The 17,922-nt window shown below is 40.8% G+C and overlaps 1 protein-coding gene across 2 annotated transcripts in view; it reads right to left on the bottom strand.

The window, feature by feature from the left end:
• The window catches only part of ANKRD45 (ankyrin repeat domain 45), a 334,657-nt gene that overhangs the window by 219,223 nt on the left and 97,512 nt on the right, over window positions 1-17,922 (bottom strand). For both annotated transcript variants that reach the window (XM_044085235.1, XM_044085233.1), the window contains exon 2: window positions 14,777-15,041. In XM_044085235.1, the coding sequence (XP_043941170.1) occupies window positions 14,777-15,023 (247 nt within the window). In that variant the 5' untranslated portion in view covers window positions 15,024-15,041. The remainder of the gene's footprint in view (window positions 1-14,776; window positions 15,042-17,922) is intronic.

The raw sequence follows: 17,922 nt of genomic DNA, 5'->3' as shown, positions 1-17,922 counted from the left end.
CCCAAAGCCAAAAATACAGCATCAATGGGACTGGACGGTATCCCAGGCTGTGTCCTACACGAGCTCAAAGATGAACTAACCACTCACCTAAATACACTGTTTAAACTCAGCCTCTCCACAAACTATGTGCCTACAGAGTGGTGCACAGCAACGGTTATTCCACTCCACAAAGGTGGAGCCACAACAGACCCTGGGAACTATCACCCTATAAGCCTGACTAGCTTGGTCTGCAAAGCTATGGAGCGCATCATCATGGATCTCATTAACAGAGACATTGGAAACCTCCAAACACTGGAGCCTCCCCAGTTCGGCATTGTTAGGGGCAGATCATGCCTCCTAAACCTAGTGGACTTCTTTGAGACAGTTACCAAGGCTACAGATAAGGGAAAGGTGGTCCACACAGCCTACCTAGACCTTGCAATGGCCTTTGACACCATTCCCCACTCAGGTATTATAGACAAGCTCACCAGCCTGAACATAAACCCCTACATCATGAGATGGGTTGCCAACTGGCTCACGGACAGAACCCACATGGTAAGAGTTGCGGGAACTAGGTCTGACTCTAAACCGGTTACAAGTGGCATTCCCCAGGGCTCAGTCCTAGGACCCCTCCTGTTCAGCATATACTTCTCAGAGGTACAGACAAGCACAGGAGGACTATGGTTGACCAAGTTCGCAGACGACTGCAAACTAGGGGCTATAATTGACTCTCCGGCTGACACAGACATCTTCCAAAAGGGTCTCACTGAGACAGATACCTGGTGTCAAAAACATGGCCTCAAGCTAAATGCCAAAAAGTGCATAGTCAAACCCTTTGGAAAAAACAAAGTACCCACAAACTACCACATAGGTGGTAGCCCCCTAAATACAGAAGACATAATAAGGGATCTGGGGACCCAAGTAGATAATAACCTCTCCTTTGATAATCACATTGCCAAAGTGGTTAGAAAATCCTTCTATGTGGCCCACCTAATCACAAAAGGGTTTGCATCCAGATCAAAAGAGGTCATTGGGCTCCTCTATGCATCACTCATCAGACCCATCACAGAGTACAATAAGAAGTTATGTACCTACCATAACGTTCCATGTTAGTTGTCTTCTTCTCGCCTTCTTTCTTGCTGGATGGGGTTCAGAGCCGATCCTCGGCTCCGACTCGGCCTTATACTAAAGCTCGAGAGCTATTTACCAGCTCGAGGCCCTCCCCCTCTCCCACAATGCTAGGCGTCAGATACCCAGATCTCATTTGGTATAGCTAACACCATGGAGACACCCTGTCCCTACTATAAAGTTTACCTACAATGGTAACAACTGAGGAGGACATAACCTAGGAAATAGTCAAGCAGAGGAATAAGGCCACAGAAGGATTCATCTCGGTCTGTCCAGGCTAGGGGGATGGCGGGTGTGACGCAAGAAAGAAGGCGAGAAGAAGACAACTAACATGGAACATTATGGTAGGTACATAACTTCTTAATGTTAAGTTGTCAATCTCGCCTTCATTCTTGCTGGATGGGACAGCGTCCCTAGCACCTTAGCCCCGGGTGGCTCTTCGGAACACACTCTTGAGCACAGTGGAACCAAACTCAGCCCGACTCCTGGAGGTCATATCCAACTTGTAATGAGAAATAAAGGTACGAGGAGTGGCCCATGTGGCTGCAGCACAAATAGATTCCATTGGAAGTCTTGCTTGAAAAGCTACTGACATAGCTAACGCTCTGGTGGAATGAGCTTTTGGTTTTGTAGAGAGTTCTTTATGTCTTAGTTGGTAAATGAAGGAAATAAGTTCATCACCAACCAAGTATCACCACGATATGATGAAATAAGAATCTGTTTATTACACGAATAACAAGTGCTTTCGCATACACCAAGTATGCTTCTTCAGGTTACAATTCACAATAAAAAGTCATACACTTTTATATACAGGTCTTAATTGCATAATTAAAATTTTCAAATTGGTTAATTTCCCGCTCTTTCAAATCAATTAAATTTCAATTAGTATTACGAGCAATGCCTTCAAAACCCATTTAAAGATATATGACAACAATAATAAAATACTCAATAACATCAATTAATTTAAAATAAATTAAAATAAAATAAAATTCATTTCTGTTAAGTTGTATTATTCTACATATGGTTTGTAGACAAATATGATGTAAACCAATATGAGCACTTGTATCGATATACAGTATATAATATAGAATGTTCATACTTTTTCATTCAAATATAAAAACTCTAATTTAATAGTACAGTATAATAATAGTAAGGATATTCACTTCATTTTCTATGTATCTTAGGATTTACTATCTTATTGGATGGCATAGTTTTAAATGTAAAAATTATAAAAATTTTTACATAAGGAAAAAAATATATATATAATAATAATAAATATACTAGGTGTGTATATATTTATAAATAAATAAATAAAATTGATGTACATTACTTATTTCATACCAAGGCTAAAACCAGATAATACCAATGAGACTAAAATCTGATAATAATAATAATTATGTATAAAATATATCAAATTATATATAAATATAAGTCATAATTAATATAGCATATTTTATGAATAATAAATAATAAATATGACTTTGGTTGATGATAAATCAACTAATTTTATATCATTTTAATGATAAAAAATATATGTATAAAAATTTTTGACAAATAAATATATAAATATATAAATATATAAATATATATAAATCGAGTTTTACAATTCATAAGAATATATATACATGGATAATGTGTATAAAGATATATCCTTATGTCATTACAACTTAAGTCTAAAAGTCTGTGTTTAACATATTTAATAAATGTAATATGTCATGAGTAATCATTCATCAAATAAAAGACTAAGTCACTATGATCTATTAGTGTGAAGCCAGAATAGGTTTTATGCTGACCATACTGTTAAGACCAGGTGTTAGATGGGCTTTGAGTCTCAAAATCCATTGTAATTCAACATTTTCCAAATGTAGCATATTATCCCCTTTTTTTAAAGGATTTTACTATGTCTATCACTCGAAATTTAAATGTATGATCTTGAAATTTGGTGATGTGTTTAGCTAATGCATTAGTCTGAACCTGTTTTCTTATTTCATATATATGGTTGTAAATGCGGTCCTTTAATCTTCTTGAGATCAAACCTATATAGTATGCATCACAATTTTGGCATGTCGCTAGATAAATCACATTGGTTGTATCACATGTTGCTTTTAATTTAAACTGATATCGATAATATAAACCTGGTACTATAAAGTCTATATCATTCGTAACATGTTTACACATGTTACATTTGGTACACGGCTTTGTTCCTAGTTGTGGAATATTATCATTTGCATTTTCTAGTGTTAATTTTTCATCACATAAAAGTCTCTTCAAGCTCTTATTATTCTTATAGCTAAATGTCGGTGTATTTCCTACTAGAACCCTTATGTCTGGGTCAGTAGTTAAAATGTTCCAATTCTTGCTTATTATATTTATTATATTATAATTATCATTAGTATATCTCGTTATGAATTGAACATTAAATCTAGTAGCCTTAATATTTCTATGTTTCCTTATATATTTAGGATTATAAACTCTTAGTTTATTGTGTTTATTAGAGCTTTCTTCATTTATGACTGGATCCATAACATTGTCAACTAGCATGAAATCTCTATTAATTGTCTCTATAACATTAATGGGATAGCCTCTTTCTAGGAATAATGTACTCATGATATCAAGTTGCCTTTTTCTTTCTAGTTGATTGCTACATATTCTCGATATCCTAGTATACTGATTTTTTACAATATTTGGAAAAATATGTCTAGGATGCATACTATTATATTGTAGAATGGCGTTTTTCCAACATGGTTTCCTGTAAATGTTAATACTTATTCTTTCCTCATCTTCAATGGAAATGGTAATGTCCAAAAAGTTTATACTTCTATATGAAGCTTCAAGTGTAAATTCTAAAAAATCTGTCGTGGACTCAAAATAGTATACAAATTCTTTTAAAGAGGACATGTCTCCTTTCCACAAGATGAGAATGTCATCTACAAAACGTCTATATAGGACTACATTTTCCATTTTTATATTATTGAAAACATACTGGCACTCCCAATAATAAAGGACTAAATTTGCATATGAATTTGCACAAGGTGTTCCCATTGCAACTCCCCATTGCTGTTTATAAATTTTATCACGAAATGAAAACACATTGTTGTTAAGGACTATGTCCAGCAGGGCACATGACAGAATCTGAGAATCTCTATCAGTCATCTCATTACAGCACATTACTTGCCTCACTGCTTCTATTCCATAATCATTTGGTATCGTGGTAAATAGATTTTTTACATCCAATGTGGCTAGAATCAAAGTTTCATGTGCTTCATTCATAATATTTTTGAGATCTGATAATAGCTGTGGTGTATCTTTCAAAATAGTTGGTATATCCCTTACCATATGTCCTAATCTAGATTCTAGGTATATAGAAATATTCTCGGTTAACCATTTGCTCCCTGCTACTATGGGACGTATGGGGGGAGGGAACTTATCCTTGTGCATTTTTGGTAACCCTTTTATGAAGGGAACCAGTGGTTTTTCAATCAAACAATAATCATAAAGCTGTTTGGTCAGCTGTCTACACATTAATAAATCATAAAGGTTATCATGAACAATATATATCAATTTATCTAACTCTAATTCAGTTAAAAGAACATATTCCTTAGTATTACTTAACATAGTGTACATCAAATTATTATAAAACACAGTATCCATTACAACTATGCCACCTCCTTTGTCTGCTGGCCTTACTATCAAATTTTTATCATTCATAATGCATGTTAAAGCTTGTTTCTCATTGTTATTAAGATTAAAAAATACTGTACTTTTTATATCCTTATTTTTCTTTTTTATAGTTGAAAAGTATTGATAAAAGTCATGTTCGCATACTTGTATAAAACAGTTAAGATTTGTGGGCATTTCAGGAATAAAGACACTTTTCTTTTTGAAAATAACAGTATTGTTAATGTTAGCATATGAAGATTCATTACCAAACAACAGTTTTAATGACACATTTCTAGCAAAAGTCCGTATGTCAATTAGAAGCTCTGATAGTTTACTGTCCTGTGAAGGGACAAACGAGAGGCCTTTATTCAAAAGGCTCTTTTCATGTACTGTTAAAAAACGACTTGAAATATTAAATACTAGGTCATGTAGCTCTTCTGGCGCCTTCTTACCTCCGCATTGTCTTCGGAAAGCTTCCTTTTTCTTCGTCCCCTGCTGTTGGATCTCGCTCTGTTGTGCATGCGATATTGGACTGGAAAAGGTAAAAAAACACTATTTGTCGCTTGCATAGTATCCTTAGGTCTCGCACCATTATTACTCTCTGTTCGTTGTAGCCCTTCTTGGTTCAGTGGTGGAGTATAGGCTGGCGCTTCCTGATCACGTCGCTGTCGCTCAAGGGGTGTATTCTCTATTGGATTCGTGACGTTACTACTAAGTGAAGCGCTTAAGGTGGAAACATCATTAGCGTCTTGTAGAACAGCCGTATATAAAGGTCGTGTAGTTGTATTAACATTATTCGAACTGTTCACTGAGTTCTGTGTGGTGCCATTATTAAATCTTGGCCAAACAAAAATTTGGCCTGTACAAAAATCATTGAAGTCTCTCAGCAATTTCTTTTGTTTAATTTGTTGGAGTCTCTCACTAAATGCCGTTACTTGTAGATACATGGCATCGACTTTCTTAATATAAAAATCCCCCTTAAAGTTCTGACTGATATGATCATGCTGTTTTTCTATCTTGGCAGTCAAATCAACTTCAGTCGGGGAAAAATAATCAATTAAAAGGTTGATATATTGTTTGCTGAAATTAATGTTCAGTTCCTGCCATTTTTTCAACAGTAATGGATGTGAGTCTCCATATGTAGGCATGCATAATATACGCATGCCTCTTGGAAAGACATTAAAGTGGAGACATGCTTCGAGGTGGTGCCTTTGCCAGCTTAATTTATGCAGTTGGTATAAGTTGTTCTCTAGTTCTCTAAGGCAACTAAAAAACTCTTTGTGATCTATGACAGTACCTGTATTCATTCTTACAGATGAATGTCGATCAAGATCCAAATTCAAAAGCGGATTTCCTTCTTGATGAATGGTATCTTTCCATTTATTCATAGACGCCACTGGTATAGGGTTGTAGTCCAATTCAACTTGAATGGCATCCATCGTGTGATGGTAATACAAACTCAATATGATGAAAACTATTAGTAGCAAAAAGATGATTACCATCCAAAGAACTCAGTTGTAAATAAAAGACATGATAAGTTCAGCACCAACCAAGTATCACCATGATATGATGAAATAAGAATCTGTTTATTACACGAATAACAAGCACTTTCGCATACACCAAGTATGCTTCTTCAGGTTACAATTCACAATAAAAAGTCATACACTTTTATATACAGGTCTTAATTGCATAATTAAAATTTTCAAATTGGTTAATTTCCCGCTCTTTCAAATCAATTAAATTGAAATTAAATGAAGGAAATGATAGAGGCCAACCATCTAGATAAAGATACTTTAGACACTGGCAGGCCCTGCTTGCCCTCAGCATAGGACAGGAAGAGTTGGTCTGACTTCCTAGTTTGTTTTGTCTTCTCTAAATAGAAACGTAATTGCCTGTGAGCATCCAAATAATGCAGCTTCTGTTCAGCTCTGTTCGAATAGTTAGGAAAAAAGACAGGAAGATCAATGGCCTGATTCAGGTTTGTCTCAGAAGGAATCTTGGGTAAAAAGGAGGGATTAGTTCTGACTGAAACTCTATCTTTGTGAAAAACAAGATAGGGAGGACGAATACAGAGGGCTTGAAGTTCCGATACTCTTCTAGCTGAGGTGATAGCTACTAAGAAGAGAGTCTTCCAGGAGAGCAATTTTAAGGAACAGGTGGCCGCAGGTTCAAAAGGAGGGAGAATCAGTGAAGTTAATATCAGATTCAAATCCCACGGAGACGGAGGATCTCTAACCGGAGGCCTCAGCAAAACAGTCCCTTTAAGAAAGGCTTTACAAAGTTTATGGGACATAATGCTGGTCTCTGACAGGCCAGCATGAAAATTAGCGATAGCAGCCAATTGGACTTTAATGGTGGCAGAAGAGGAGCCCGCTCAAAAAAGCTCTGCCAAAAAATCCAGAACACTGTGGACAGGGGCAGTAAAAGGATCTATATTTCTAGCCTCCGCCCAGAAGGAGAAACGTCTCCACTTACTAGCATAGGTTTTTCTGGTAGTAGATTTGTGTGAAGAAAGGATGATTTCACGCACTGGCTGAGAAATACGCGGAAGCCTGGCTAGGGTTGGAAGTGGAGCAACCAAGCTGTGAGGTTGAGAGATTGAAGGGATTGGTGCAGCCCGCCCGACTGATGGACCAACAGGTCTGGCACTGGGTCCAGACTCCAGGGCTGCTCCAGTAGGTGACGATGCAGGAATGGGAACCAAATTTGTCGAGGCCAGTAAGGGGCAATGAGGATCATCCTGGAACCCAAAGCGGTCGCTTTCTGAATCAGTTTGGGAATTAAGGGAAAAGGCGGAAATGCATATAGGTGACCCCAGGGTCAATCGTGTACTAGAGTGTCTCTGGGGGAATGGCCGGAGAAGGGAAAGAGAGTGAAGAAGTCTTTGCACTTGCTGTTGAGAGGGGTTGCAAAAAGGTAGCAGCAAGGTTGACCCCATCTGCAGAAAATCTTGTCCGCTACTAACTGATTGAGAGACCACTCGTGAGGCATGAGAACGGCTCTGCTTAGCCTGTCTGCTATGATGTTGGACTTCCTGGGGATGTGTGTTGCTATCAGAAACCATTGGGAAGAGATGGCCCACTGCCAGAGTCTGAGTGCTTCTCGATATAAGGGATAGGACCTGGTTCCGCCCTGCTTGTTGATGTACCACACTACAGACATATTGTCCGTCTGACCTGCAATAGTCCCAGTACGTAGAGAGTCCTGAAGAGCTTGCAACGCTAAAAGTACCGCTCTCATCTCCAAGACATTTATGTGCAGGTGGCATTCTAGGGGTTGCCAAGAGCCCTGGACAGTCCTGCCCTGAAAATATCCCCCCCCCCAATCAGGGAGGCATCCGTGGTCACCGTGGCAACAGGAGAAGGAAGAACAAACGGTCCACCCTGGAGAACTAGAGGGGAAACCATCCACCAAGCTAGGTGGTCTTTGCATGTTTGAGTGATTATTATCCTGTGGGACATTGGAAGTTGTTGAAAGGACCATTGGGTAAACAGCATCCACTGGAGGATCCGCATGTGAAAACGAGCCAGGGGGACTAAAATGATCGCTGCTGCCATGAGAACCAATGTCTTGCACTGCAGTAGGATCTGTACATGTCGGCTAATGTCTGATACTCTGTCTGGAGGAAGTTTTGCAGATAGATATTTTGCATTTAATTCTGCGCCTATAAAGGTTATAGACTGACAAGGCGACAATGCAGACTTTTCAAAATTTATTGATATACCTAGCTCGGAGCAAGTCTGAATGGTATAGTCCCTGGCTCGCAATAGCTGATGCCTGCTGGAAGCAGTAAGGAGCCAGTCTGATACTCTGTCTGGAGGAAGTTTTGCAGATAGATCTTTTGTATTTAATTCTGCACCTATAAAGGTTATAGACTGACAAGGCGACAATGCAGACTTTTCAAAATTTATTGATATACCTAGCTCGGAGCAAGTCTGAATGGTATTGTCCCTGGCTCGCAATAGCTGATGCCTGGTGGAAGCAGTAAGGAGCCAGTCGTCTAGATATGGAAACACCTGGAATACCCGTCATCTCAGGTGAGCCGTAACCACCGCCATGCATTTGGTGAACACCCTGGGGGCCGTGGTGAGACCAAAGGGCAGGGCTCTGAATTGATAGTGACTGTCTCCCAGCCGGAAGTGAATAAACCTTCTGGAACGCCTGTCCATTTTTATATGGTAGTACGCATCCTGAAGGTCTATGGAGCACATCCAATTGTCCTGACCCAAGAAGGGTAGAATGGACTGGAGCGTGACCATCCGGAACTTCGTTCTTTGAACAGACTTGTTTAATCTGCCGTGGTGAGACCAAAGGGCAGGGCTCTGAATTGATAGTGACTGTCTCCCAGCTGGAAGTGGATAAACCTTCTGGAACGCCTGTCCATTTTTATATGGTAGTACGCATCCTGAAGGTCTATGGAGCACATCCAATTGTCCTGACCCAAGAAGGGTAGAATGGACTGGAGCGTGACCATCTGGAACTTCGTTCTTTGAACAGACTTGTTTAATCTGCTGAGATCCAAAATGGGTCTCCAGTCCCCTGTCTTTTTTGGTACCAAAAAGAACCTGAGTAAATTCCAGATCCTTGCTGGTCTGCTGGGACTGGCTGGATGGCTCTTTTTCTTAGCAGTTTTGAAATTTCTAGAACTGCTTGATCCCTTAGAGCGGGTGGGACATCTGGAAGGGATCTGTTTGTTTGTACAGGGGTGCGGATGAAGGGAATTTTGTAACCTTCGGATATGATAGACTGTACCCATCGGTCTTGAGTGAGAAGTTGCCAGGCTTCTGGGTACAGTGACAATCTTCCCCCAACTGCCTCCGAAGGTGGACAGTCAGGCAGCCCCTCAGGGGTGCTGGAAAGGTTTGTCAGAGAAAGATTCTCTGCTACCCTGATTTTGCGGACCCCCTCCTGCCCCTAGGGCGGCATCTATTATTGTTTCCTCCTCTGCCCCTGGAGGAAAAATCACCACGTGTGTCAGGCACGACTCTCTGGGGTTTACAAAACCACATTTTTCCACTCTTCTGACCTTTGGGAAATGGTCTGGAGGGAGTAGAAAAATGGACTCCCACGGCAGAGAGAGTCTTGCCTTCCTGCTCACACCTGGTAAGTGTATCCTTCACCTGTGGTCCAAACAAAGCCGAACCATTGAAGGGGGTATTTGTGAAGGATGCCTTAAAGGGGTCAGCAAAGTTACATAACCGCATCCAGGCGTGTCTTCTCAAAGCCACGCCTGTACCTGCGGCCCTACTCGCACCATCGGCCGCATAAGAAATGAGCCGCATGGAGGAGTTTACTATGGAACTTAAGGTCGCCAGCTGGGAGTTAACCTTATCCTGTGACCCCACAGCCAATGGATCCTGAAGGGTATCACCCAGTTCTTTGAGAAGATCCCTCTGAAGTTGGGTGAAATGGCACAGATAATTCAGCGACCGCATAGCAAAGGTTGCTGAAGAGAACATCCGCTTCCCGTACCTGTCCATTGTCCTAGACTCTTTATTAGGAGGATGTCAGGCACCGAAGGGTCAGCCAACTCCTTCTTAGTGGCCGCTGCCACCACCATGGCATCAACTGGGACCCCCTTGGCTAGAAACTGTTTATCTGATGGGGCTGTAATAAATTTAGCAGGCCTACGGGGAGTTGGTTCCACTAAGTCCGGAGCTGTCCACGCCTTCTGAGCAACCACTTCCATGAGCGGGTCAAAAGGCGGAGACACCCAGGAGGTGGAAGGGTGAAAACCAAACGCATCCAGGTACACCGACTCATCCTCAGAAGGTTTAAGAGCAGTCCAATTTCCCCCTCTGCTTAAGGATCTCCAGGATGTCTGAAAAGGAGACATCCTCAGAGGGGGACCTTGGGGACCCTTCTGAATCCTCCAAGTCGGTGTCAGACGTGACTGACTCGGGGGAGTCAACATGTTTTTTCTTACATGTTTTCTTCCGAGGTGGCTCCTCCGAATGATCGGGGGAGGCCTCAGAAGAGGAAGATACCCCCAGTGGGGTGACCTGGAGTGTTTGTTCTCCACGCTTGGGGTCCGGAGGATGGACAGAGACTGAAGCAGGCACCATGGGGGGAGGAGGCGAAGAGGCCGATCGTGGATCCGACCCAGGAGTCAGTACACTCCTCATGACCTCGAAGGCGCCCCTATCAGGCAGAGAGGAATGTCCCAGCTCTGAAGAGATGAGAACCCCTCCCAGCACCAAGAGTGACGGCTCCGAGGCCGATGTCAGGGCCGAGCTCACCTGCGCTGAGGCACCGAGAGGGAGAACAGGGTCGGACAAGGGTCCGATGCCACTCGCCCCCTCAGAGCCGACGAGATAGTCTCAACGCCCGGATCCCTCCATGGATGGAACCAATGAAGAGATTGGAGCCGACGATGGAGCCAAAATGTGTGGTATCGGCTCCGACGCTCCGAAGATTTGAGCCCCAACGAGCTCCGGCTCCAAACACGGTGGTAGAGTCGGAGGAGGAACTCATGAAGATACAGGGATAGCCACAGTCTGTTGAGAAGGGCTAGTCAACATTTGGGCCAGTGCCTGTGACTTTAAGAGCCTACTGACCACCCTCTCGAGGTCATGATCAGACAGCCTGGAGGACCGAGAGGAGTGGGACCTATGGCTCCACTCTGACTGTAGTAATGGAGACCTTGGAACCGAACGAACGGACTCCAAAGAGGGAGACCTCAAGCGTTTTCAGCTCACAGAAGGCTCCAATACTAAGGCTGGAGCTGACTGAGGTCTCGAAGTGTCGGTTCCAGCCGGAACCGACAAGGAGGCAGAAGCTCTGCCCGACGACGGCTCCGAACAGGGAGCCGACGTCTTAGCGGGCTTGGAGGGTTTACCCGACGAAGACTTAGTCGGAGACCCTTCAGGCTTAAGCAAGCCCTCAAAATAAGTTTGTTCCTATGCTCCTGCAGGACTCTCGGACTGAAGGCATGACAGACCGCACAGGAGTCCTGCAGGTGTAGGGGGCCCAAACAATACACACAAGAAGTGTGACCATCTGTTAGAGACATCTTCTGACAGCACGAGTCACACTTCTTGAAACCTGAGACCTTAGTATCCTTAGACATAGTGAAAAATAGAAAAAAAGGATACCAAGGGAACAGGTAACTAGTGCTTTAAACACTACACACACACACACACACACACCCGCACTAGTAAAAAACTAACAACACCAACAATATAATAGTAGTATAAATAATACTACTAAATATATTTAACTATCACTATCAAGTAGAAAATATATAAAAAGTAGTAGAATAAAAATAAAAACACTACTGATTATATATAAGAAAAAACAACACTACCCTAACGGGTGGGGGGGGGAAACTATAGTAAAAGAGTTTTTTTAAAAGGGGGTTTCTCAAGGGTTTAGAATACTAAGAGACACAATCTAACAAGAAAAAAAAAACTATATATATATATATATATATATATATATATATATATATATATATATATATATATATATATATATATATATATATATATATATATATATATATATATATATATATATATATATATATATATATATATATATATAAAATAAAACAGTAGAAAAGAGTTATATAACCTGGAGCCAGTAAAATCGCAACCTCGTAGCTGAAGCGGCAAACAAGATCTGGGTATCTGACGCCTAGCATTGTGGGATAGGGGGAGGGCCTCGAGCCGGTAAATAGCTCTTGAGCTTTAGTATAAGGCCGAGTCCAAACCCCATCCAGCAAGAATGAAGGCAAGATTGACAACTTAACATTGCCCCATTCGGGATGTACCTTACAAGACACCTGCAACAACTGGAAAGACCACAGAGGTACCTCACCAAGAGGATCACTGGCCTCAAGCAGATGCCCTATGCAGCTCAACTGAAGAAACTCCAGCTGTACTCGGTTGCATACCGCCTACTCAGAGGTGATCTCTGCCTGACATACAAGGCCATGTCCAACCCAGAATTGATGGAAATGCTCCACCTAAAGAAAACCATATCCCCTTGAACCACATGTTCCAGGGATCTAAACCTTACCACAAAAATAAATAGGACGTGTTGGAGGAATAGATTCCTGTCCCAGAGGCTTCCCATGCTCTGGAACAAGATTCCAATCTACATTAGGCAGAGCTCCTCACTAACCCTCTTCAATAGAAACCTTGACGAGTGGATAAGAAACAGGTTTACCCCAGGGATCACTTCAATGGCTCTGCTGGACAGAGGCAATAGGAACTAATCTAAGGGGGCGTCAAAAGCCAACACATTCTTGGCTAGGCTTATAAATGTCTTATGGACAGAGATAGCTTACAAATGCTTGGCCTTAAATGTCCTATTTGGACACAGGACATCATTATTCTTTTGGAAAAACTTGGTTTAGCATAGAAAGGACACCAGGTTGTTAGCCTAGTAACAGCCTATGAATCTAAGTGTTAGTAGCTAATTAGTCTTTTAAGAAAATAAACACATTTTTGCAATTAAGGAGGAGATGACATCTGTGTTTCTTTAGAACATATTTCTTGCCTAAAGTTGCTGCCTAGCCAATCTTAAAAGTTCTAATAGGCCCAGGAGGAAGATATTGAGTAAAATCCGTCTTTCCTAGATATAAGCATTGTTATAGTGCAAAGAGGTGAGCATTCAGTCCATTTAATTAAATACAGGCCCACAAAATGTGTAGCCAGTTACCATAATTACGTTGCCCATAGCGCCTGGATTTCACTATCTCTATGTTTCATTTACTTTTTCTAAATTAAGTTATGCTTCAATTATTTTTCAGCTCGAAGAAGCATAACTTAAAAAAATAATAAAAACGTGCAAAAAGTAATTTTTATTTTTAGAAGGAAGTCTCCTTGCACTCCCCATGGGAGGTGCTTGCCCCTCTCACCTTATACAAACCAGCTCCACCATCACACTGTAGCGGAGAAAAGTGAAATGAAAAAACACTGGAGTGCATTGCCAGCTCACACAATACAAGTACACATGATTTTGACAAAATGCAATAAAAAGAAATCTCACAAAATCACTTGCTCAACAATGCCTCAACAAAATATAGACATGCCCCAGCATTTCAAGTCACTCAGGGTATAAGACTTTCTATACAAGCAGTGCCAGCCAAACAGGGAATCCTGCCTTGTTCACAATAAGTGTAGATTTCTCAGCCTCTACTCCTATGAATCCCAAAGGATTTTACAGCTGTCTCTCCATGACACGCTTAGGGCTCAGGATCCAGACTTTTTCTAGCAGCATGACTGCTAATTCTGTTACCAACTCAAAGAGAACTAGGGAACAGGATCCCTGCCACCTTTAATTTTCTGCAGCACTGCTTAAGTAGTTTTGTACCAAAGAAAACAGATTAAATGATTATGTTAGAGGGTTCCAGGAGTCTTGTACTTCAGCAAAAGTAGCAACAACCAAATTTAAGGGTATGACAAAACAGGCAAGTTATGTTGGCCTGCAGTACATATGGATACTTCCACAGTGTGACACCAGACACCTATATTCATTGTCAAACAGCCAGCCATGAAGGAATTCCTCAGCATATGAAGTACTCCTCTCCTTGCACTGCAGGACATGGGGTTTTACCTTAGCCTAGTGTGGTGAATGCTGTGTATAGCAAGTTGTAGTAACACAGAAGGGAGGGACATGAAAAGGCATCTAACAATATTACAAATAGATACAATGAAGGAAAAAGACAAGTGTAAGAGAGGAAAAATCCTCTCTGCACGCAGATTACTGAGTAATTACAGATTACACTATCCCTGGCATGATCATGACTAATATGTTACTCTGATGTGCCTCATGAACTGTGAATCGAATTCCCACAGAGGGGAGGATGCCATCTGGAATGGGAATCCCAAACAGCACAGAAAGATGCAACCATGTACCAGTGGGGGAACAACAGGAGAAGCATTAGGTACCTTCTGATGGAATCTAGAGCTCAGGTGACAACAACAATAACACAGATTGTTCACACAGTGTGCAAATAATTATTTCAACAATACTAAACTTAACCACTGTAAATCAGTACCTCTGATTGTCTTCTCCTCAAGATTTGCTCCATATTTTGCCAGCTGTCGGACTATCTCGCTGTGTCCTGTTATACAGGCCAAGGAAAATGGCGTTCGGCCTACAGCATCCTGCTGCAGCAGCATGTTACTAGCCTCCTCGTGGCTTGGATCATCGGGGTTTTCAAAATGTTTCTGTAAGCCCTGCACATCCCCCAAGAGAGCACAGGCGAGGACAGGGTTAGAAAAGTTTGACTCTGATGTCGCCATCTTTAGTCATAGAAAATGCTAAATGATAGAAACAAAAAAAGAAAAAAAATGGTTATTAACACCAGTGCTGCTGAAACTCGCTAAAAAATAACAGAGGGTGTTGCACCGGTAAATGTGAGCAACACAACCACTTACATACTATGTAACTAACAAACCTGAATAAACCCAACATATCTGCAGTTAAATGTACTGGGTCTCTGCCCTCTCTGGTCAAGAAACTATTGCAGTTACTACTGTGCTGAATTATTAACTTTTTCTGACATCGGTATGCAGCAAGAAAAAAGTTTCCCCAACGGGGTACTTAGCTTTAGTTAAGACTTCGGTTCTGAAACTCAAACTCGAATATTTCAGTAGGCACTTGCGAAATGCTTCTGCTTCGGGCACCGCACGGCAAGAAAGACTAAAGAAAATGGTGCTGGCTGTATGTTTTATACCCCTGACGACCTGACATCATGGAAGAGGAAATGTAATGACTGCAACAGTGAAACATGAAGAACATCTATTGCAGTTACTACTGTGCTGAACCAAGCTCTATATGTATATTGTATTTCATAAGTAATTCATTCAAAAATGTCTGTATTAACATGCATACAGTACGTCTATATTATCACAGATTATACAAAAAATGACCAATCAGTAAATATCTTTCTTTAATCCTGTTTGGGCTTCCTATCCTCCTGCTCTGTAACTATCAAGTCCCATTGTGGGCTATTTGTTCCTGTTCATCTTTTAGATCTGATGACATCAGGAGGGAGAGGTGAGAGCCAGTGATTACAGCTCTCATCCTGCAGCAATGACCCTACTGGCCTCTGTCTATCGGATACAAAGTATGGTGGATTGCATGCTATGCTAAGACCCACAGTAAGCACCTGTATGCCTGCAATGCTTTGCTTGAGTGCAATTACTCCCTGACTGGGCTGACAATGCTGAGTCTATGTGTTGTTTAGCACACTTTGGGCCCTTCCCTTAGACAGCTGGCTTGCTGTAGAGCATTGCAAACTCCCTCCCCTTGTAATGGGAGAGAGAATATCAAATGCTCAAGCTTATTCATCCCATGCTGGCTTCTCTAGAGCCTGGGTCACAGGTCAGATGTGGGTCTGCTGGAGCACAGCCACAGCTTTATACTTTGTCATTTCAAGATCAACAAAATCAAACAGTAATTTTAATTAAAGAGCACAATGCTGTCATTCTAATTCACTGTACATAACCTTAGCACAATCATGTCACATGAAAAAAGATCTTACTTGTTTAATAATATTCATATATTGCTATGTGTCATATTTTTAAATAGCAAATTACATTACTGTTTTGCATATTATGCAGACACGTATGACATCAAAATATATGGGTCTACTTTGAAACATCTAAAACCCATAACATCTAATTTCATAACACTGAGACCAGAACATCTAAAACCCAAAACATCTAAAACCAATAACATCGAATTTCATAACATCTAACACTACAAATCATAGGAAAATAACATCCCCTCCACATATAATGACACCAAACTACCAAACACATTTTTTACTATGTTACTGCCCCCCCCCCCCCCGTAAATTAAATATACCAACTCCAAGATCGTACTACAGTGGAACCTAACCCCACTGCATCAAGCCCCCCCGTCAGAAACATAGTAAAAAGTGTGTTTGGTAGTTTGGTGTCATTATATGTCGTTATATGTGGGGGGTTGTTATTTTCATGTGATTTGTACTGTTAGATTTATGAAATTCAGTGTTATGGTTTTAGATGTTCTGGTCTCAATGTTATGAAATTAGATGTTATGGATTTTAGATGTTTTGAAGGGGACCCATATATATATATATATATATATATATATATATATATATATATATATATATATATATACATACACACACACACACACACACATCATCTTTACAGGCAACTACATATAAATTAAATCCAAAACAACAGAAGACGAGGGGAGGGTACATGAAAGAAATTAAACCAGGCCTAACAGGGAAACATATATTTATGATAGATAAAGACTACTTAACCCACCTAAACTACACATTAGTTATTAGATAAAATGTGGGACCTGCAAACTTAACATCTTAGTTGCATTCTTGAATTCAGCCTCTGTTCTTTACACAGCTGCCTTCCTATTAACATTATTCTAGTTACTGGCCAATCTTTATTCGTTTTACTTATTTATTTATACATTTCTTAACTGAGTAAGTACAATGGCCCCAGTTCCATTTTCAGTCACTCTCTTGAGACTCATTAAGCCACCCACCTTGTATCTTCACACTCATTTTCTCATTTGTCCCACAGTGTGCATCCTCCTGTCCTGTCCTCATTCACTAATTTTGTCTGAAACATTTACTTATCTGTTTAGAGGACTCAAAAGAGATCATAAAATCATAGGAACTACAAGGCAAATAAGTCTGAAGACCATGTGCACCTCACCAAATACCTCAGTCGAGTTACCTTTAAATAGCTCAGAATGTTGCAGAATGTCCAGAATTTTCCCTTGTATTTTTGGTCTGCTACTCATTAAATTTGTAGTTTTCTGAAAATCATTGAGGACTGAAGTCACTAAATAATGACAAGACATTTCAGTTTCAGATTTCTTCATTTACATCACCATCATAATCATCATCAATCCCCTTTCCCCATTTTCTACACGGGGTCGGGGCACTGCAATAACTGTTGCCATATTTCCCGATCCAGTGCCACTCTGTCTTACGTTCTATGATGGGTATACCTTACTGTGGCAGGTCTTTTCTCACACAATCTATCCATCTCTTTGCTGGATGTCCTTGTTTCCTCTTTCCTTCTTCCTGTCTCTCCCTAATCTTTGCTAGACTGTCTTCTGCATTCCTGGACATATGTCCCAACCACTGTAATCTGTTCTCTTTGACCTTCTTTTGCA

This window comes from Protopterus annectens, chromosome 10.part0 (genome assembly GCF_019279795.1).
Source record: "Protopterus annectens isolate FY-2018-M chromosome 10.part0, PAN1.0, whole genome shotgun sequence".
NCBI lineage: Eukaryota > Metazoa > Chordata > Ceratodontiformes > Protopteridae > Protopterus > Protopterus annectens.
This window is presented reverse-complemented; position numbering and strand designations above follow the sequence as displayed.